Source organism: Harpia harpyja, unplaced genomic scaffold (assembly GCF_026419915.1).
Source record: "Harpia harpyja isolate bHarHar1 unplaced genomic scaffold, bHarHar1 primary haplotype scaffold_39, whole genome shotgun sequence".
Taxonomy (NCBI): Eukaryota; Metazoa; Chordata; class Aves; order Accipitriformes; family Accipitridae; genus Harpia; species Harpia harpyja.
In genome coordinates, this window is record NW_026293320.1 from 1,341,987 (window position 1) to 1,363,039 (window position 21,053).

The 21,053-nt window shown below is 57.4% G+C and overlaps 2 protein-coding genes and 1 non-coding gene across 3 annotated transcripts; 1 reads left to right on the forward strand and 2 right to left on the reverse strand.

Annotated features, from left to right (window-relative positions):
* Window positions 1-3,083: 3,083 nt before the first annotated feature.
* LOC128138347 (olfactory receptor 14A16-like) lies at window positions 3,084-4,070 on the reverse strand. The gene has a single exon (XM_052779642.1). The coding sequence runs from the start codon at window positions 4,068-4,070 to the stop codon at window positions 3,084-3,086; it is 987 nt and encodes a 328-aa protein (XP_052635602.1).
* A 442-nt stretch (window positions 4,071-4,512) lies between these two features.
* LOC128138348 (antigen WC1.1-like) lies at window positions 4,513-21,053 on the reverse strand. The gene is made up of 14 exons (XM_052779643.1): window positions 21,000-21,053; window positions 20,117-20,167; window positions 19,622-19,728; window positions 19,280-19,578; window positions 18,821-19,129; window positions 18,157-18,468; window positions 16,882-17,208; window positions 16,482-16,796; window positions 15,820-16,134; window positions 15,275-15,337; window positions 14,865-15,190; window positions 13,988-14,162; window positions 13,147-13,242; window positions 4,513-4,553 (listed from the first exon to the last, which is right to left on the reverse strand). The coding sequence occupies exons 1-14, from the start codon at window positions 21,051-21,053 to the stop codon at window positions 4,513-4,515; spliced, it is 2,790 nt and encodes a 929-aa protein (XP_052635603.1).
* TRNAF-GAA (transfer RNA phenylalanine (anticodon GAA)) lies at window positions 9,919-9,991 on the forward strand. Its single transcript has one exon. It is a non-coding gene; the product is annotated as a tRNA-Phe (tRNA).

Below are 21,053 nucleotides of genomic sequence, written 5' to 3' on the forward strand. Positions count from 1 at the left end.
CTCAGCTGGAGCTGGAACCAGCAAGGGGTGGGTAACCAGAACAGCTCCTCTAAGTAAATCCATAGCAAAAGCCACGATAGGAGCTAAGGAAAATGTGTACCTGCTGCTCAGTGGGGCAGGGGACCTTGTAACCAAGGGCATGTACAGACCTGAGGTATTCAGCACCTTTTTCCTCTGCCTGAGGCTTCCCAGTTTCCCAAGCCTTCCTAGCCTCCTTCCCTCCTCCTAACTGTGGGACGTAAGCACCCAGTCCCTGCCAACCCCAGCTGCATCTCAGGCATAGGACACAGCCATCTTCTGGGACCTCTTGGATTCTAGTCCAGAAGACAAGCCATGCTGGGCTGGCCTTTTTTCCTTAGTCTGGATATGGAGATGTGCCGGAGGATGGAGCTGGCCATGTACCATATCACAGCCAGCACTGGAGATGAGTGATGTGAGGGGCTGCCCTGTGATGTGTGTCCCGCAGCAGCTTCTCCTTGTGTCCAGGGAGCAAGGGATCAGACTGAGCTTTTCTTCTGCACCTTCTACACTTGGTTTCTCTCCAGCAAGTGCTGGCTCTGCACCATGAGTACCATGCTGTTAGCCCATAGTCCCCAGTCATACTGAAGAGCTCGATGCTCGTCTCCATTTTTCAGACAAGCTCAGCCCCATTCCCAGCTCTCCCATTCCCAGCTCTCCCTGGTACCCGCCACAGGGACCTGCAGAGCTCTGGGATCTCCCAGCAAAGCCCGAGCTCCTTTGAAGGGAACAGCAGTCCCGGGAAGATGGGGAGCAGGGGCATCAGGGAGGAGGGCATGTCAGCCTTCTGTCAGCCCCAAACTGCAGGCCAGCAATGACTCCCTTGTATCCAGGAAAGTCCTCACCAAGACAGCCTTTGCCTTCCCCCCATTCCCACTGCCAGCCCCGCTCCCCAGGACAGTGCAAAAGCCCTGGTCCTGGGGATCCTGGGAGCCCTCCAGCAGTTCCTGCTGCTCCAGCCATAGAGCAGCCAGCCCTGAACTTGCATGTACAGAAATGGATTTCTCTTTCTTATTTAATCCAGAAGCAGGAGAGGTGTTTGGGTGCTACACTAGATCCAGGCCAAGGTTTTTTTACTGAGGGTGCATGAATCACTCTCCAGCCTCCCTCCCTGTGCCTGCTGGGTCCCTGCTGCCTCTCCTGGGATTGCAGACCCCTCCATTACCTTTTCACACTTGGATCTAGTGTTTTCCCTTTTTATGACTACACCTTGGGTGACCCCTCATTTTGTGAAGCTCCCCACTCACTCCTGGGCACACGCTGTCCCTTCAGATCCCCTGAGCTCTCCCGATTCACCTCCAGAAAGGATGAGTGTTGGCCATTAGCCCATAGCACGTGTGGCAGCCCAAGGCAGGTAAGCATGAGACAACTCTCCAACTCTGTTTGCGCTAGGCACTGACACCCGAGCCCTCGATCCAGACGTGGGTCCCCAACAGATCACACTAGGGTGCTGAGCTCATCCTCCAGGTCAGTGGGGAACCTAACGAAAGCCAGAGGATCTTTTAGGGTGCAGCTCAATGACAATGTCCTTTCATGATCTTTTGAGTTATAGCGCGGTCTTCAGGACCTGCACTGAAGGTCTCTGTGGTGCTGAGACACCACTTTTTAAAGACATAGCACTGGGGAGCCAGCTGTGATAATGTAAGCATTTACAGAATGCTTCTAGGTCAGACACAGCAGGTTTCACCATTAGCACAGCTGGGATGAATCCAAACATTTCTGTAGGATCGCAAGTATGACAGAGACAGCAACAAGAAAAACCAAGCAGATTGCAGACCTGCCCTTAGATACCATGGGTGCCATGACTGCATAGGGCTGGGCAAGGCATTCTAGATGAAAAATGGCTCTGAACTCAATTTTCTCACTGCGTCCTTGAATTCCCTCTCCAAAGAGTGGAGGGCAGCTAATTCCAAGAGCAAGATTTCACAGAGAACAGGTGTCTAAAAGAGATGGAGATTTCCCCCTCTGTTAACCCCCATTTCTGTCCCTAGGCAGTGACAGCAAGAGGTCCATTTCCCCTTCTGTAGGGCAGTGACTCCGCTGAGCCAGCGCAGATATCCAGCCTCTGGTTAGAAACCCTCGGAGGGGATGGGTATTCAGCTCCCCCATGCACCCCACAGACCCACCCTCTTGCTGCAGTGCAGATGTGCACAAAAGAAGCTCCTGCATGCGAGTACCTGGTCTGAGCTCCTTCTCTAATCAGTGGGGATGGAGGGTGGCAGTTAGTTACTCACGCTTTTGTGTGGCCTGCTGCATTTGCAGTGCTGGGGTGGTCCGAGACATGTACAAGTGCCTGCAAGCCCTGACAGAGCAATTCTGAGTGACCCACAGCATTCGTCTGCATCAACACTAGAGGTGAGTGGGTCTCCACTGAATGGGGGTGACACTGATCACTCTCCAGACTCCTTTACACGTGCTGTGGGGTCCCTGCTGCCTCCTCTGGGACTGCAGAGTCCTTGTTTCCCTGTGGATACAGCAATTCGGCACTTCATCTTCGGTGACTCCACCTTGGGTGCTCTCTCACATTCACTGCCCACCTCCGGCACACTCTGTGCCCGGAGAGCCTGGGAGATCTCCAGGCAGCTCCAGTTTCCTCTTGAGAATGATGTTGTCTGCCCCGTGTGACATGTGACAGCCTTGGGTATGTCACTCAGTGACCAGCCATGGCCTCCACTGTCACTAGACACTGACGGGTGAGTCCTAAATCCAATCCTTGATCTCTACATGGTCACAAGGTGACTGAGAGGCTTTTGCTCCTGCAGTCATGCAGAACCCTGAGCAACAGCCGTTTTCATGCCTACTCCTGAATCCGGCATTGGAAGACAAGCCCAGTGTTCATGCACAGCACAGAACAGATCTCATTTTATTACACAGATGTGGTAACTGGTTCACCTCTCAACAAGCATTAGACATCTTTATAGAGGCTTCAGGTAAGAGAGAGGGGATTCATACCTCTGTAGAAGCAAGAGGAATCCAAAAATTACCGTAGGAACATTATAAATTAAGAATAACAATTACTACAATAATAATAATAATAATAATAATAATGAGAACAACAAAAAAAATCAGGACTGGTGTGGAATAACCTGGCAGTCATTTCTGGATAGATGGGATGTTTCTTGGTGCAAAAAAGGAGCCCATTTTATCAGTTTCCTAATGCCATCCCTGAGGTCCTGATTCCTCCTGCTGTAGATGAGGGGGTTCACAGCTGGAGGCACCACTGAGTACAGAACTGCCACCACCAGGTCCAGGGATGGGGAGGAGATGGAGGGGGGCTTCAGGTAGGCAAATACAGCAGTGCTAATAAACAGGGAGACCACGGCCAAGTGAGGGAGGCACGTGGAAAAGGCTTTGTGCCGTCCCTGCTCAGAGGGAATCCTCAGCACGGCTCTGAAGATCTGCACATAGGACAGCACAACGAAAACAAAACAACCAAAGACTAAGCAGGCACTAACCACAAGTACCCCAACTTCCCTGAGGTAGGCATCTGAGCAGGAGAGCTTGAGGATCTGGGGGATTTCACAGAAGAACTGGCCCACAGCATTGCCTTGGCAGAGCGGTAGTGAAAATGTGTTGGCAGTGTGCAGCACAGCATTGAGGAACCCACAGCCCCAGGCAGCTGCTGCCATGTGGACACAAGCTCTGCTGCCCAGGAGGGTCCCGTAGTGCAGGGGTTTGCAGATGGCAACGTAGCGGTCATAGGCCATGACAATGAGAAGGAAATACTCTGCTGAGATCAAAAAGAGAAACAGAAACACCTGTGCAGCACATCCTGCATAGGAGATGGCCCTGTTGTTCCAGAGGGAACTGGCCATGGTTTTGGGGACAGTGGTGGAGATGGTGCCCAGGTCGAGGAGGGCGAGGTTGAGGAGGAAGAAGTACATGGGTGTGTGGAGGCGGTGGTCGCAGGCTACGGTGGTGATGATGAGGCCGTTGGCCAGGAGGGCAGCCAGGTAGATGCCCAGGAAGAGCCAGAAGTGCAAGAGCTGCAGGTCCCGCGTGTCTGCAAATTCCAGGAGGAGGAACTCAGTCATGGAACTCCTGTTGGGCATATGCGTCCTCTGGACACGGGGGACTGTCCAAGGAGGAAAAGGCAGTGACAAGTTACCAGGAACATCTCTGAGTAAAACCAAAGATATGTCTCATAGACCCTCCCGCTACCACACACCCACCCTTTTTCCTTCCTCAGGAGAAACTTTCATTCTGCCTTTGGTCTTCAGCTTCATTTTCTGTGGTTCTTTGTGCTGGAGCAGGGCCTCTGCCCATTGTCTCTTGAGGAGTCGACCCAGCCCCACTGCAGTGGGTATATGGGAATGTGGCGGGGGGGCTGGGTTTGGTATTCAGAATACATCAGATAAAATCACTCTTAACACAGGAGGGTTTGTCAGCATCTGCACTCCCAGTGTTAAAGAAAGTGGGTGGCAGAAACAAGTTTTAGGGCCTTTGGGGTTTTTACCTACTTCCCCCATCCTTCCCTGTGAGTGTTCTCTGAAATCAGAAATCGTACGCATTTCTAGTGCACTCAGAGTAACCAGCTGTGAGACATGAGAGGCAACGGGATTCACTGTGGCTTAGTGAGAAGTGAATGGAATTGGTTGGGTTTGTTCCCAGCTACCTTGTGCTTGCAGTTTTCTCAGATGGAGGGTGATCACACTCCCATGGTACCAGTAAATCCAGCAGACACTACTGAAAGGAGAGGGACCCACTGCAGACTACTAAATGCCTTTACCATTTCTCAAGGTCTCAACACCCTGTTTCTAGCCAAGGACACACACAGCTCATTTCATCAACCCAACAGCATTTCCTCAGTCGTAGCATCTCCGCACTTCTCTTTGTGGGCTTTCAGATAACAAAAAGATGCTATGTGAAAGATTTTCATGCTTAAGGACAGCTCAGAGCTTGGAAAGCCACCCCAAAGAGATAGCCAATGTCCTAATGATTGCATGTAATCCAGGGAAAACCAGCTCATTCCCCAGCCCCACAGACTGCATTGCCCACAGCCCCACAGGTGAAAGCTGGGACACCTCATTTCCATGGACACACCTGCATAGGAGGACCCACAAGGTCAGAGTGTGACTCTGCAGCTGAAACTCCCATTCCCAGAGAGCCTGACAGCAAGAATGAAATAACAATAGAACAACACAGACAACTGGAGAAACATGGGAAAATGCAGTGAGGGTCTGGCTGAGAGAGGCAAGCAGGGAGGCAGCTGGGCACTCAGGAAAGTTCTGCTTACTCAGCTGTTCAGACCTCCTCCCAGACACCAGCATTGCCAGGCAGATGCTCTCAGCCCTGAGCTCTGCAGAGGGAAATGGGCACGTGGCTGGAGAGCTGCACCCACGGCTCTGCTGGAGTTCTGGCTGCTGAGGAGATGGTACATGCCTTGGACCCCCCAGCTCTGAGGGCAGAGGCTTTGCTGGGAGGGAGACGAGCCAAAGACGTTTGCTGAGAGGAAGGGGTCTGCACTGGAGGAGATCATAAAGAATTTTCTGGATGCTCCCTCCCACAACATTTCTGCATTTTGTTTCCTCTTATCCCCTGACAATATTCCTGTTGCCTGGAGATTTTTTCCTGGGAGATGTTTTCCTATCCCATTTCTTTTCCCTGTCGGCACTCACAGACCCCATCCCAACCTTTGCACACCCATCTTGGACCTACAGAAAGCTGCCTGTTTGCAGAGTACTGGCTGGGTGCATGTTCCTGTCTGCAGGTGCAAAAGGGCAGCTCAGAACAACCCTGATGGGTCCAGAAAAGGGGGTGTTGTCCATAGGCAGAGCAGTGGCTCAAGGCACTTTAACAGGCTCCTAGCAGACCTACTGATCACTGTGCCCCGGTACACAGCCCCCTGAGGTAGAGGGACCCTGCTCTAAAGGACAGCTCAGGGGGGTGCCCTGCACAAATGCCTTCACACCCCTGCAGCCATCCCCGGAAAAAGGTAGCTGTCATGCCTTGTCCTTCTGGTGGTGCAGCAGGGAATTCCTGCTCTGGAGCACATCCTTCTTGTCTGCTGTAGAGAAACTGTGAGTTTTACTTAGAGAGCTCACAAGCTGTGGATTGTGCCAGCTTTTGGAGATCCCTTCAGGATACTCTTGTGCATTGCCCTGCAGTCAGAGACCTACCGTGTGAAGATGTGTCCTGCAACAAGCCCTCCTCTGTCCTCCAACTGCTGACTGCCTTTAACCTCCCTCTTCCTCACTCCTCTCCCCTGGGTGCCTGCAGGCAGTGCCCTCAGCCCTGCTGCGCTTTGCAGAGGAGCTGCTCCTGGGCAGAGCTGTCTCTCTGCAGTGCTGTCTCCTTGTAATGAGCTCGCTCCAGCCCAGGAGCCCGGCCCAGCCCAGCAGCAGAGGACCAGCCCAAGGCACCATTTCCTCTGCCTGCTCTGGGCTCCCTGAAGATGTCTCTGGAGCTCTGGGACTGACAGCTCCTGAAAGGCCCTGGGGACACCCCTGGGGAGCATGCTGCAAAAACACCTGAAGTAATCACCAACAGTAGAGAGAAAGATTGATGATTCCAGCAGCATGGTTTGCCCTGCCAGAGTGCGGTTCTCTGTGACAGGTGTCAACGTTCCCCTCTGGACATCGATATTCTTCACCCACAAGAAAAGGGACACACAGACAGGGCCAGGGAGGGGCTTGGCTTCCCTTGTGCAGGCCAGGGATTCAGGTGAGGCAATGCAGGCTTCTCATCCTGACCAGGAAGACCTTGGGTTGAAGCAGGACTCAGCTCCCCGCTTTGACTCCACAGACCCAGAGGAGCTGGGAACCCTCCTGCTTCAGTTCAGGTGTGCACAAAAGAGTTGCCAGGGTGTGAGCCCTGCTCTGAGCCTCTTAACTTTAGTCACTGGGGACTCAGGTGCTCACATACAGATACTTTGTGATGACTGAGGTGCCAGAGGTGGTCCAAGACATGTGCAAGTGTTTGCAAGTCCTGATGGAAAAATCTCTGAGAATAGCCACCTCCTCCCTGAGAATCAGCTGAGGGCCAGAGGAGGAATGGAGAGATCTTGGCCACCCACAATGACATCAGATGTTTAGGGCACCAGAATGTGCCTTGTAAAATATCCGAAAAGCCTCTAGTGCCATGCCAGGTGCCTGGGTGCCAAACACAAGTCCACTCAGTAGGCAAACACAGCACCCAACCTCCAGGAAAGCCATGCCCTCTTAGAGCTGGTGGGGGTAGACATCCCAGGGCCTCCCAAAGTGGTCCGGTGACTATGTGCCACTACCTGAATGACAGCACCACGGCATTGATGCAAGGCCATGCCATCTACACCCGTGGTGATGCAGGGCTGGGAAGCAGATCACAGCAGGGTGCCCTCCCCTGTGCCTGTGTTCTCAGCCCCGGGCTATTCTCCTCTCTCTGAACCTCTACTCACCTGCCTGATACTAAGAAGAGGGAAGCTGATAAGAATAGAATCACAGACTCATAGGATCATAGAATGGTTTTGGTTGGAAAGGAACCTTTAAAGACCACTTAGTTCAAACCCCTTGCCGTGGGCAGGGACATCTTTCACTAGATCAGCTTGCTCAAAGCCCCATCCAACTTGACCCTGAAGACTGACAATGATGGGGCATCCACAACTTCTCTGGTCAACCTGTCCCAATGTCTCAGCACCCTCACCATAAAAATTTTCTTCTTATATCCAATCTACCCTCTTTTCTTTTAAATCCCTTACCCCTTGTCCTGTCACTACAGACCTTGGTAAAAAGTCTCTCTCCATCTTCTTAAAAGCCGCCTTTATATATTGTATGGCTGCACTAAGGTCTCCTGTCACAGATCCTGATTTAGAATTCTGCCAAGCACACCAATTTGTCGCAGACAGGCTTAAAGAACCACTGCCAGAGGTATCAGCAAAAGTGGTTTTCTTGAACCTTAACAAAGTTTGATGGCACGGTTCACTCTATCACTTACTGCACAAAGGAGATAAAAATGATTCAAAATTACCAACACAGAATCAAAGGTACCAATACAAAAGCTGTATAGAGCACTATCATACAAGGTTATACGTGATATTGGTCACTTCCCAAAGATCTGCAGATGGTAAGAAGTCTTTCAGCCTCAAGAACCTTGAGAGATGTCCCAGCTCAAGGGGAGATCACTGCCGTGCAGCCAGCTGCTTAGCAGGGAGAGCTCAAAGAAGGCTCACTTTGGCTGTCATATTTATGGCCTAAAGTGGTTGGCTTGCAGTCAAATTACATGCAATGGAGAAGATATGCATGAGACTCCTTGTACCCACAACTTTCTTTGTTCCTTGACAAATGAGCCATGGAGGAAACACCTGCCATTCATGTGTTAATCGCATGCTTGCTGTTCCAGTTTCCAAGCCCATATGCATCAATGTTCACCATGTCACTCTCTTCCTGTGTGGGTTTGCAGAGAATAGCTTGGATCCAGAGAGGTTCTTGGTCCTGTTATACCTAGGCCTTTACCTCTTTCGGAGCCTGAACCAAACTACCACTAGTTTGGCCAAAGAGTCGAGTGCATCCATCCCAGGGACTCAGCTCCCTCCGATTCCTGCCACAAACCCATAGATGGTGGGAATCCTCTTGCCTCAGTTCAGGTGTGCACTCAATACAGTCCTCTGAAGACTGGAAGAAATCACATGTCCCTCCTATCTCCAAGAAGGACCCAGGGAACTACAGGCCAATCAGCCTTACCTCTCTCCCTGGGAAGGTAATGGAGTAGCTAAGCCTGGAAATATTTGCAGGCACATTGTACTGGTTTTGGCTGGGGTGGAGTTAATTTTCTTCATGGGGGTCCCGATGGTGCTATGTCTGGGATCTGTGACCAAAAGAGTGTTGACAACACACCAATGTTGTAGTTATTGCTGAACTGTGTTTGCACAGCATCAAGGCCCTCTCTGTTCTCTTTCTTCCTCCCCAGTGACTAAACTGTTTTTCTTGGTGAGGGAAGAGCAGGGCATGTCATTTAGCAAGTCAAAGGTTTCCACTGTCTATTGGTGTCCATGTCCACATCTTGGTAGCGGGGGTGGTGCAGTGAAGGCCTCTGTGAAGAAAGACGAGGGGCTGCCTCCATGCCAGACACATCTGGTTCCAGCTGGCTCCAAAATGCACCCACCACTGGCCAAAACCTGAGCCCAACAGCAAAGCTGGGGGAACCTCTGTGAAGGTATATTTAAGAAAGGACACAACTGCTAGAGTGGGAGAGGAGCGAGGAGAAAAAGTGTGAGAAACAGCCCTGCAAACATTAAGGTCTGTGAAGAAGGAGGAAGTGCTCCAGGTGCCAGAGCAGATGGCCTCCTGCAGCCCATGGAGAAGACCACAGTGGAGAAGGTAATCCCTGCAGCCTGTTGACGACCCAACACTGGAGATGTTGGATAATTCCTGAAAGAACGGTGGCTTGAGGAGAGCCCATGCTGGAGCAGGTTTATGTCAAAGGACTGTAGCCCATAGGAGGGACCACATGGGAAAAGTGTTAGAAGGATGGAGCAGCAAAGAGGAACTGGTATGGACCGACCACAACCCCCCATTCCCCACCCCCTGCACTGCTCAGGGGGGAGGAGGTAGAAGAGTTGTGAGCTAAGGAGGGAAGTTGAGCAAGGGAGAAAAGGGTGGGGAGAGGCCTTCAAGGGGAAGGAGATAAGGTCTTCCTTATCTCCACCAGCCCCACACTTCTTCCACCCTCCGCTTTTGCAACTGCACATGCCTGGTCTGCCCACGTATCTTTGCCACTGTCACGTTTGTACAAGGCCCACATACATCTTGGCACACCCAGGTAAGCTGGCCTCCACCAAACCTGGAGCCCAGCTGGCCTTGGAGACAGGGAGGGGCCGGGTCCCCTCTGCCCAGGGCTAGGCACAGCTTTTCCTGGGAACCTCCCTGAGGAGCTCTCCTCCTGCGTGTCAGCCTGTGGCCTGGCATGGGTGGCACAGGGACAAGGGCTGAAGTAGCTCAGCTGGGAGAGCGTTAGACTGAAGATCTAAAGGTCCCTGGTTCAACCCCGGGCTTCAGCGATGATTTGCTCCCTTTCATTTTTGCACAGCCCATCTGCCACCTTCCAGCCTGCCCCAGCCCTGCTTGCTCCTTCACCCCTTGTCAGAGCACTGTCCCTGCCTTGTAGCTGCAGATCTGTGGCGAAGAAGGAGCCTTCCTCCAGCACCAACAGTCCCCAGCCTCCCCCTGGGCAGGACTCTCCATTCAGTGCTCCTCTGGGGTGCTCTCCAGCTGTCCCTCCTTCCCTGCTCCACACGGATTGGGATCTTTCCTCTGCAGGGTCTCTGCAAAGACCCCCTCTCTCTCCTGCTTGTCATTCTCGATGGTGCACAGACTGCTCCCATCCTCATACACCTCCTCCACCTGCTCCTCAGTTCCCAGACCTGAGGCCACCATCCCCCCAGTCCCAGGGAGAGGCACTCCCTTGAGTTGAGGCCTCAATGGAAGCATCCTACCTCCAGAGGTCTGTCACAGCCAGACCTCTGATGTGCCCAGGACGGCTGAGAAAGCTGTGCTGAGGATCAGCCACTGTAGTGCCTGGGCACCAGTGTTATTTAGTCACACGCTGTCTCGAGCAGAGTTTCTTGGCCCTGCTGCAATGATTGACGAAACACCTATGTGCTCCTCTCTGGGCATCAGCAGGGAGATACAGAGCACAGCAGGATCCCTCTGGGGCCCCACATGAACATCGCTCTGCATCAGTTCATGCGTGCTGCAAGGGCACAAGTTGGGACACAAATGCCAGCAGTGGCTCCCCTGCGGTCCAGCATGGAAGGTCACCAACTCTCACACTGTGTCGTCACAACATCCCCAGCTCAACCACTCCATGTTATTTTTACTCTCCAAATTTACCCTCTTCTGCATGTCCTGGCATCGCATACACTTCTGTGTTCTCCATCCCCCCAGCACCAGACCCAGGGCCCACAGCACAAGTGTCTCAGTAGTCCCCAGTTCCCTTACTCAAACCTCCTCACCCACCAGACTGCACTGCCCAGCCCAGCTGCAGCCCCTCACAGCCGTCAGTCCCTGCCCAGAAAAAGAAAGAGCTGCTCATGAGCAGCTGGGGTCTGCAAGGGCCCAAGGCAGCAGGAGCAGCCCATGGAGACTGGGGTCCTGGCAGAGCCATCAAAGGGGCAATCCCAGCCCGTGTGCCCCAGCAAGTGGCTCAGCACCCTGTGCCAGGGCAGTGGGGAGCAGAGCTGCCTCCTAACCACTGTCGGAGATGATCCATGGGCCATGATACACCCTGGGGCTGGCCAGGGTGTTCATGGCATGATGGAAAACTTAGGGCTCACTTCTGTGGGGCTACAGCCCAGGGCTCGCCCCGACACAGCAGCTCTGCCACGGCCTCGGCCGTGTTCGACCAGCGTGGCCCAGGTAGGGCCTAGGGGAAAGAACGGCCAGGGAATGCCGGGATGAGGAGATGGGTGCTCTCGCTGGGGTGCATCACGGGAACTTGCAAAGGACCATTTTGATGGAACCTGTGGCTGGCGGGATGGAAATGTCAGCAGGAATATTCCCCAGGGACCATGGGCTCTTGCAGCCCCACAGCCTGACCCCAAGACTGCTGTCCCTGAGATGTGTCCCTTCCCCATCGCCATGTCTTTGTGCTCTTCTCCCCCCAGTCAGCCTCAGGGAGACACCCCGACACCTGGGCAGGCAAGCACCAGCTCTGGCTCAAAGCCCCAAAGGCTTTTAATAAGAACAGTGTAAAAACAGGGTCCTAAAAATAGAGGAAATGCCCAGCTGCTTCTGCTGCCTGTGGGAAAAGGGAGACGGGTCCCTGGTGCTCACGGCTCTCCCAGCTGCACAGACCTCTCCTTCCTCCTGGCTGCACCCAGCCCCACGGCAGGGACGGGCTCTGCTTGCCCTGGCATCAGGGACTGTTGTGCACTGAGCTCCGGTGTCACAGCCGTTGTGTCCTCAGGGGCATGTGCCTGAGACCCCTCTTCAGCATCGTCATAGCCTGTGCTCTCTGGGGACAGGGACCAGGCATCTGCCTCAGCTCCAGTGGCCCCGGCACTTCTCTGGGAGCGCAGGTTTGCCCCTGCAAGCAGCAAGGCAGGCCATTGCCCATTTGCCCCCTGGGGTGCCCCTCCTGGCCTCTACATCACCTTCCTCCCTTCTCCTCACCAGTCCTGAGATGTTCCGCTCCCTCTCCCACCTGCAGACCCCCAGGAAAAACTCCTGGGACACGTTCCTTCACCCCAGGAGGTTGGGCGCTCTCTCAGGACAGCACCAATTCATCCAGCACCCAGGAACTGGCAGCGCTATCTTTCCCTCTCACCTCTGGGTGCATCCCTGGGCCCTGCTCCCTCCTCTGGTGCCCTGGGCATCTCCCAGTCTCCCTGCCCAGACACAGGATCCTCCCCAGGGTCAGAAACCTCCCTGGCATCATCATAGCCATCCACTGGGTCACCTCCGGGCAGCACAGGGATGCCTGCAAGGAGAGGGGAGCTGGTGACAATGAGAAGATACACATGCAGAGCAGAGGATGGGAGGATATGCAGGGACACGAGGCTCAGACGGGGGTGTTGGCAGCACCACAGGAGACCCCCATGTCCTCCCCAACTTCAACAGTGACACTCAGTGACACCGCTGTTCTTCACATGCCTGCAGGGAGGAGGCATCCACTCCTTCCCACACCCTATTACCTGGTGCTGACCCCAGACCATCCTCCTCCTCGCTGTCCCCAGGGTAGGGCTGCAGATTGGTCCGGAACCCCTCTGAATAGGAGCCTGGAGAGAGGTGCAGCAGGTGCCATGGGAGTGCACTCTGCTGACCCAGACTGTGGTCAGTGCTTCTGGGGACAGGGGACCCACAGAGCCAGGGCTGAGTGAGGAGGAGGGCTCAGGACTCACCCTGCCGCCCTGGGACAAACCCCATCTCAAAGGGACTCCCAGAGCTACCCCAGGACAGCACTTTCCCTCAGCCCTCAGGTGTCACCCAGGGTGCGGGGGCAGGCAGAGAGGGGCTGTCCCCCACTTGGATGGGAGGAACTGGTGGGGAGGAAGCTCCTCTCTTGGGCCCAGGACCTGGCTGCTCTCCCCACAGACCCCACAGCCCCAGTGCTGCAGGGACCATTGGCCATGGGACTGCAGGGGGTCAGCCCTGAGTGGCGAGGCAAGGGGAGAGAGCCTGGCAGATGTGCCCCCTGGGAGAGACCCACACCCACCTGAGCGACTGAACCTCGCCTGCTTCTCCCACGCCGGGCTGTAACCGATCTCCTCATACACGGCCTCAGGGAAGGGCTCCCAAGCTCTCCTGGAGCCTGCGGACAGTGGCAGGGCTGGCCCAGGGACAGGCAGAGAGGGGACAGGATCCTGCTCTGCCCCCCCAGCTTTGGTCCCCTGGGCCAGCAAAAGGCTATTGCCGCAGCACAGCCCCACTGCGCCGTCTGGTTGCCGCTACCACCTCCTCAGTGAGGGCAACATCCCCATGGAGATGGTCTGGAGCAGTGACACCCTTGCACTGTCCCCTCAGAGACAGCCCTTGTGCCCCTCTGGCCCCTGGGTCAGGTCCCTGGTGCTGAGCTTGGAGCAGCTCCCACCTTTCCTCTCCCCCTCTCTGCCCATGGATCTGTAGCAACGGCCCCTGCCCTGCCGGGAGAAGGTCAGGGTTGGACAGAGGAGCAGCCTGGGGGGCCTGAAACCATGGGCCTTGCCCCTGCTGTCCCACACTCCTCCTGGCATCTCCCCTGCCCCAGAGCCCCCTCCAGAGCTGCCCACAGTGCTTGCAGCGTGACGTCCTCATCTGTCTCCTCCCTACTCCCTTCTGCCCCAGCCCAGCTCTGCCATTTCTGTCCTCGCCCCATCCCTAACTCCCCCCGTGTCTGGACTCTCTACCCCTTGCTGCTGGTGGCCCACGGTCAGGCAGTCAAAGGGGCGGTACTTGGGAATGAAGGCAGAGCACACCCTTGTTCTCCCGGCTCTGCCTGTGCCACTCACTGGCACCTCACAGCATCCCTGGCCTTGCCGGGAGGCTTCTTACCCCGGTGCCGCAGGGGAAGGACCCACCTCTGCGCCCAGCCCTGGCGCTTCGCAGTTGCCCAGCCAGGAGGGCCAGGAGCAGGCAGAGAAGGGCCCCCAGGACGATGCAGATGATGATGGGCAATGAGACTCTCCCACTGCTGGTTGGACGGCCCCGCGTGGGATCTGCACGGGCAGGAACACAGAACGGGCAGCACCAGGCCTGGAGGAGTTGTGGGGCCAGCACACACTGGTCCTGACCCCCACTGAAAAGGTGGTGAGGGACCCCAGGGTGTGAGTGATGGGGAAGCTCCCACCCCACTGGGTAAATGACAGCCCTCCCCAAACCCCACACCACTGCCCCGGTACTTCTTTTGGGGGAATTTCACACCCCAGCGAGGAGCCCCTTCCCTCTGGCTGTGGGTCACAGCCTGGCCTCATGAAGACCCAGTGCTGGTGGGGAGGACAGGTTACCTGCTCGGGGGGTTGGTGCTGCTGTCCTGGGTGCAGCTGCAGAGGAGAAGAAGAGCTGGGCTGAGAGGGTGGGTGTGAGGGTACCACCAAGCATCCTCTCTGAAACACTCTGTGTGTGTGCGCACTCGCACACATCTATGACTGACACATCGCACCCAAATCGCCCCTCCTGTGGGGCTGGTCAGGGTGGCTGGGACAGAGCCCAGGGCCCTGCTCTGGGTATTGGGCAGGATGACGCAGGCAGCCTGGGAGATGCCCCTGGGGGCTGCAGGGCCCTGCGGGCAGAAGCTGGACAACATCCAGCCCCACAGAGGCTGCTGCCCACTTGGCACCAGGCTCCCATGCTCTGCAGGGATGGCCTGGCTCTCGGGAGCTCTGGGGCTGTGATGGGACCCGGTGGGGAAAACATCTTCCCCAGCTCCTTGCCAATACCCCAGCAAGGGTCCCAGACCTGCCGCTCACCTGAGCAGTTCACGGCAGCATCCTCCTTGTGCCGGCAGGCACCGCTGTCCCCAGGCCGGGCCCAGCAGTCCTGCAGAGATGGCTCTGTCCCCCGGCACTCCACCTGCTCCAGCCAGATGGGGCCCGTCCCCATCCCAAACGCAGCCTCATGCAGGGCAGACACCGTGGGGCCACAGCCCAGCTGCCTGCACGCCACCTCGGCATCCCGCATGTCCCAGGAGTCATCGCACACCGTCCCCCAAGAGCCACGGTGCCAGACCTCCACTCTGCCCGAGCACCCGTCCTCACCTCCCACGGCACGAATCTTCTCCCTGTCTGGAGAAGGCAAAGACCTCCCACAGCACCGGGACAGCAGGCAGAGGCCTGCCGGGTGAGAGGGGCATGCGGAGGAGCAGCTACCTGTGCAGCTTGTGGAATCTGGGCACGCAGTCCCCAGGGATGGGGGCGTTTCTGGCCGTCTCCCTGCAGAAGGCAATGCTGCCGTGAAGGGGCTGCTGAAGGGGGGGTCATGCAGCAGAGAGCAGGGCTGAGCTCTGCTCGTGCCACCTCACTCATGGCAGCAGCTGAACCCCGGTCATTCGGGGGACATGCATGGCAATGTGGGGGACCCGGACTGCTCAGCCCCAAAAGGGACCCTGCTTCACAGAGCAGCAGGAGGATGTCCATGGAGGGGACAGTCCTCGGAGCCGTGGCTGGTCTCTTCTGAGACCTTGCCTGGAGACACCTCTGCCTCCCCTGGGCGCTGCTGCGAGCCCAGCTGGCAACTGCTGGTGAAGGTGTGGGGCTCTGAGACCTGAAATCCCAATTTTGCTACGAGCAGCAGCAGAGTCTGGCACATAAAGAAAAAGTTCCTACGGGCCGTCTCTGCATTTGACCCTGCCTAGGAAAGAGCAGGAGTTGAGGAGTAGCTCGGGTAGCTTGGTGCCCGGGTAGCTCAGAATTACCATTGCAGGTGATGTGGGTCTCATCTTGCAGGTCATCGCATGACTGAGGATCCCAGGGAGCCGAAGGACACTGCCAGAAGGAGCTGTTTCTCTCCCCACACTGCACGTGATCTAGCCAGGTGGGGCCAGACGTCCTGCCGTAGGGCCGTTGTGTTTCTAGCGACCCTTCATCCCCGCAGCCCAGCTCCTTGCATGCCAGCAACACCGTTTTGGGAGTCATGGAGTTAGAGCAAATGCTGCCCCACGTCCCGTTATAGAAAACCTGCAGGCGCCCAGAGCAGTTGTTGCTGTTCTCCAGCCTCAGGGCCACGAACTCTGGGAGGAAGGGCCCCAAAGGGGAACAGGCTGGTCTGGGGCTGTGGGAGCAGGGATGCCCCTAACAGCCCCAGACCCTCAGGCAGGCAAAGGCATGGCCAGCAAGTCCCCCTTGCACCCATTGGCAGAGAGAAGTCCCCGACAGACAGAAAACCCTGCCCTCCCTGCTTAACCTTGGGGACAGCCGAGCTCCCCAGTGGGACTGAGGGGATGCGTGCGTGGGTGTCTGCGGGATGGGCTTGGGCAGGGGCTCAGAGGCAGCCAAGGACAGCCCCGGCCATTGCCAGCTCTCCCCTCGTCTCGGTCTCCCCGGGCAATGGGCTCCCACCACAGCTCCCGGCACAGACCTGAGCAGACGACTCCTGCGTCCTCTTTGTGCCCGCAGTCGTGCTGCCCCCAGGACCTTGCTGGGCAGTCCCAGAGAGAATCTTCGGCCCCGGAGCAGTTCACGCCATCCAGCCAGATCTGACCAGAGCCTTCCCCGAACCGAGCGGAGCCAACCGCCTGCACTGCCCCGCCACAGCCCAGCTGGTGGCAAATGACGGTGGCATCCGACAGGTCCCAGCCATCATCGCAGATGGTTCCCCAGCTGCCCTGGTAGTAGACCTCCACTCTCCCAGCACAGCGCCCGGGCCCATTCACCAGCCGGACCTGCCGGCTCCCTGCAGTGGGAAGAAACCCCAGCTGCTGTCAGGGGCCGGCGCCCACCCAGCCCAGAGCCTGGGGGGCCTCTGCAGTGTCACTCACCCCAGCAAATGACTCCCACGTCCTCTGCAGTCCCTGCCGCTGCTGAACTCTCGGGCAGGGAGGTGTTGCAGAGGGTCAGGTTGGCCTCGTGCCCTGCGCACCGGACCCCTCGCAGCCCCACGGGACCCGACCCTCTCTGGGGCTTTGGGGGCTTGTAGGCTTTCTCTGCCTCTCCGCACCCTAGCTGCCGGCACACCACGCTGGCCTCCTGCACGTCCCACTGGTCATCCAGGACTCTGCCCCACGTCCCACGCTGGAGGATCTCCACTCGCCCGTCGCACCGGCTCCCTCCACCCACCAGCCGCAGGGACGCGGAATCAGCTGGGCCTGGGGAGAGCAGCCATGCCCCAACCCTCAGCAGCACCAGAGAACCCAGAAACCTGCAGTGCCTCTCAAAGCTCTGGGACCCTCACGGTGTCCTGAAGCTCACCCGCCCGGCCCCAGCCCTCTGCAGTGAGCTTCAGGAGCAGGTTTCCACAGCATTTGTTTCCCAGTCCCTGAGCCTTCCTGAGCAAGACACTGTCTTTGCTTTTGCTGGGGTAGAGCCACTCAACACGTCCCTGCTGAGGCAGGTTGGGCAGCTCCCACAGGAGGGAGAAGCAACCAGTGGAGTTACCCAGGGACAGGCAGCACCAGGAAAAGCCTTGCCAAACCTCAGCGCTGACACCAACACTCTTGAGACACGGGGCACTGCACACGTCTCTGCCCCTCTGCATCCCTGGGGATCATGGACTGGGAGCCTGTGTCCCTGGCAGGGAGCAGAGCGAGGGGGGCCTTTCCGATCAAACAGGACAAGTCTGGGACTTGCGCCGACTAGAAGCAAAGGTCCAACTCTGCTCTGCAGCTCATATCCCAGCTCTGCTGCTGCTGCTGCTGCCGGGGGCACCCGAGCAGCCCCTGCGGGTGTGGGATTGGGCTCTGAGAAGGACTCTGTGGGGCTAGGACAGGGCTGTCTGCAGCCAGAGGGATGGAGCAGAGCCCCACAGCTCTGTCCTGCAGCATGAGAGCAGATGAGCCCAGGCCTGGCAGTGGCCCCGGGGCATGAGCTGCTGCCCCAGGGGCCAGAGACACCTCTCCCAGTTCAGCACTCAGCTCTCCCACATCAGAGCAGCCAGTCTGAGCAGACAAAGCTCTCCAGACCACTGCTGGTGAAGCCAGGGTTTCTCCAGGGAGAAATTCACACTCATGCTGCCATGGGGTCCCCTGCTTTGGTGGCCACGTCACACCCAAGGGGCAAATGGAGTTAACGCAGCATTTTCCCTGAGCAGCGCTCACCTGAGCAAATGACAGCAGCATCGCTCTCGTGGGAGCACAAGGCCCCCAGAGCAGTCACTGGGCACTGCCCCAGGTGGCCTTCAGTCCCGTCACAGTGAAATGAGTCTCTCCAGAAGGGGTGGGTGGCTCTCCCAAAATGACCTGGCCTGGGAATGGACTCGGCAAACCCGCAGTCAAGGTGGCGACAGAGAACGTGGGCGTCCGAGAGATCCCAGTGGGAGGCACAGAGGGTGCCCCAGGTCCCCAGCACCTGGACCTCCACCCTCCCCTCACACGCCATGCTGCCGTTCACCAGCCTGAACCCTGTGAACTCTGGGAACAGAGAAGGGTGAGAAAGGACAGACTTGTGCTTTTGTTCCCTCGGGAGGTAGAGGAGAGGCCAAATGGATGCCTTTCCTTTCTCCTCCTTCTGCACAATTTTAGGGCTGCAGACAAACAGTCAAGGTCAGGTCTAATGGGGCTCCGAGCAACCTGATCTAGGTGAAGATGTCCCTGCTCATTCCAGGGGCGGCTGGACTAGATGACCTTTAAAGGTCCCTTCAAACCCAAACCACTCCATAATTTTATGATCACCCCTTCTGTCCTCCCCTCCAGCCCAGCCCTTGCCCTGCTCTCCCGTCCTCAGCACACCCCCGGTGTTGAACCCCCCACCCTGAGTCCTTACGTGTGCAGGTGACACCGACATCCTTTGCATGGGAGCAGGGCTCGCCCCTTGGGGATCCCCTGGGGCAGGAAGCAAGAAGGGATTCATTCCCCACATACTGCAGCTCTCTGTCCCAGATGGGACCATCCCCTTCTCCAAAGTGAGCTGCCCCAGCAACAGACAGGGCTGTGCCGCACTGCAGCTCCCTGCAGACCACGGTGGCAGCTTTGGGACCAAAGTCTGAGTCACAGACGGTTTTCCACTGGTCCCCATCACGGATCTCCACTCGCCCTGAGCAGGGGCTGTTGTCTCCAACCAGCTGGACAAGTCCTGTAGCAACCAAAGACCCCCGTGAGTTCCCAGAGCCCTCTGGCAGTTAGTTACCTGACCACAGGCCACCTAATCTCTAAGGTGGCTGCAGGCAAAGAGCCCCGCAACCATCCCAGCAGCTCCCACTGGGTGCTGATGGCACAAACACACCAGAGCCCTCCTGCTGCTCCTCAGGCATTAGCACGGCTCTCGGGGGCTGCCTCCTCTCCCAAACCCCCAGCCGCAGGAAACGCTCGTACAAACTGGTGCCATCCTGCAGACCCTGGGCTGCCTGGCACTGGCCCCAGACACTGCAGCACCCAGAGCACTGGAGCCCAAGGAGGTGGGCCGAGGCACTCTTGGCTGCTGCAGCCTGCTCTGCCCCACCAAGCTCGCAGCCAGGCTCAGGAACCCCTTGGTGCCACTGGAAATGCACCCCGTTCCCAGGTGGTTCTTGGGCCATTGAGGCACTGCTATTAGAGGGGACAGGGTACAGATGCGGTGCAGGTGTACCTGCTGTCGCCGTCTTCACCAGCCCCTGGCTCCAGCTCCTGACTGGGGAGGGGGTCCTCAGCCAGGGCCAGAGTACGCTGCCAGGTGTGCACTTCCCCGGCCAACAGCTGGGTAGAGGGCAGGAGAGCGGGCAAAGGAGCAGCCCTGGGCTGACACAAGCTCCCAGTGCAAGGACGGGCACCAAGGAGAACCAGAAAGTGCTGGCAAATCCCCAGGGCAGCCAGGGGCTGGGGTGGGCAGGAGAGGCTGGGCAGCAGGTCAGCACTGCCTGCACAGGGTTGTTTCCCTGTGGGCTGCCTCTCACGGGGTGAGCCTGGAAGAGGAATGAAGTGGCCACGGGCCACCCTGTTCTTCTGCCCAAGCCCAGTGCTCCTCCCCTCTAAGCAGCCCTTCTTCTTTGGGGGACTCATGTCTGCCAGGGGACACAACCCAAAAGTCCCTGGCCATGTTGGGCCCTTCCTCAGGACTGTGGGCGGCCATGTGAGCTGCTCTCACTGCCTCTGCCATGGTGAGACCTGGTCCTCGGTGCTGCCAGACAGGTCCTGGCTGAATGGGAGGAGAAAGATGGGAACCAAAGGAGACTGCGGAGCAGGGCGCGGCATTCATCTCCCAGCCGGAGGCTCCGATGGAGGGTGGGCTGAGCCACGTCCCAGGCCAGGCAGTGGTGAGTTCGCCCGGGGCTTTCCTCAGGGAAACCAGCAATGATAGTCACAGCTCGGCAGTGTGCCTGGCCACACCGGGAGCTGCTCCAGTACCCTTCCGTTGTTCCCTGAAGGTGCAGCCAGGTCCCTTCCCCCATCCTGGCCACAAAGGTAGGGAATGGGCTGGCCCCTTACCTGAACACGTCACTCCAGCATCCAAACCGTGATCACAGTACTTTCGAGTCCATTCTGTGTTTGTGCACTCAGACAGGGCAGACTCGGTGCCATCACACTGTACACCAACCATCCAAATGGGGCCAGATCCTGGCCCAAAGCGTGCTTCCTGATGAGCTTCAAGAGCAGATCCACAGCCCAGCTGCTTACAAACCACTGCAGCATCACTCATGTCCCAGAAGACACCACACACAGTCCCCCACTGGCCCTGTAGTTTCACCTCCACTCTTCCAGCACAGCGCCAGCTGCCACCCTCCAGCCTCACCTCCGCAGCTCCTTCAAACACCAACATGGGACCAGTCAGAAGAACACCGAGCCCCAGACTGCAGGTCTGGGAGCCCCCCTGCCCACGCGGAGTCACAGGCACCGGCATGGGACCCCTCCCCCTTCCACGCTGTCCCCGGGCCACTGTGGGAGCCCCTCCTCTCCCCACGGGCTGTGCAGGCTGGGGGTGCCCAACGCCAGCCCTGCTGGGCCATTCACCATCTCACAGCCCTTGGTACCTCCTTCCACTCCAACAGCCCCATGCCCACCTCCACACTGCGCCCCCAGGCCAT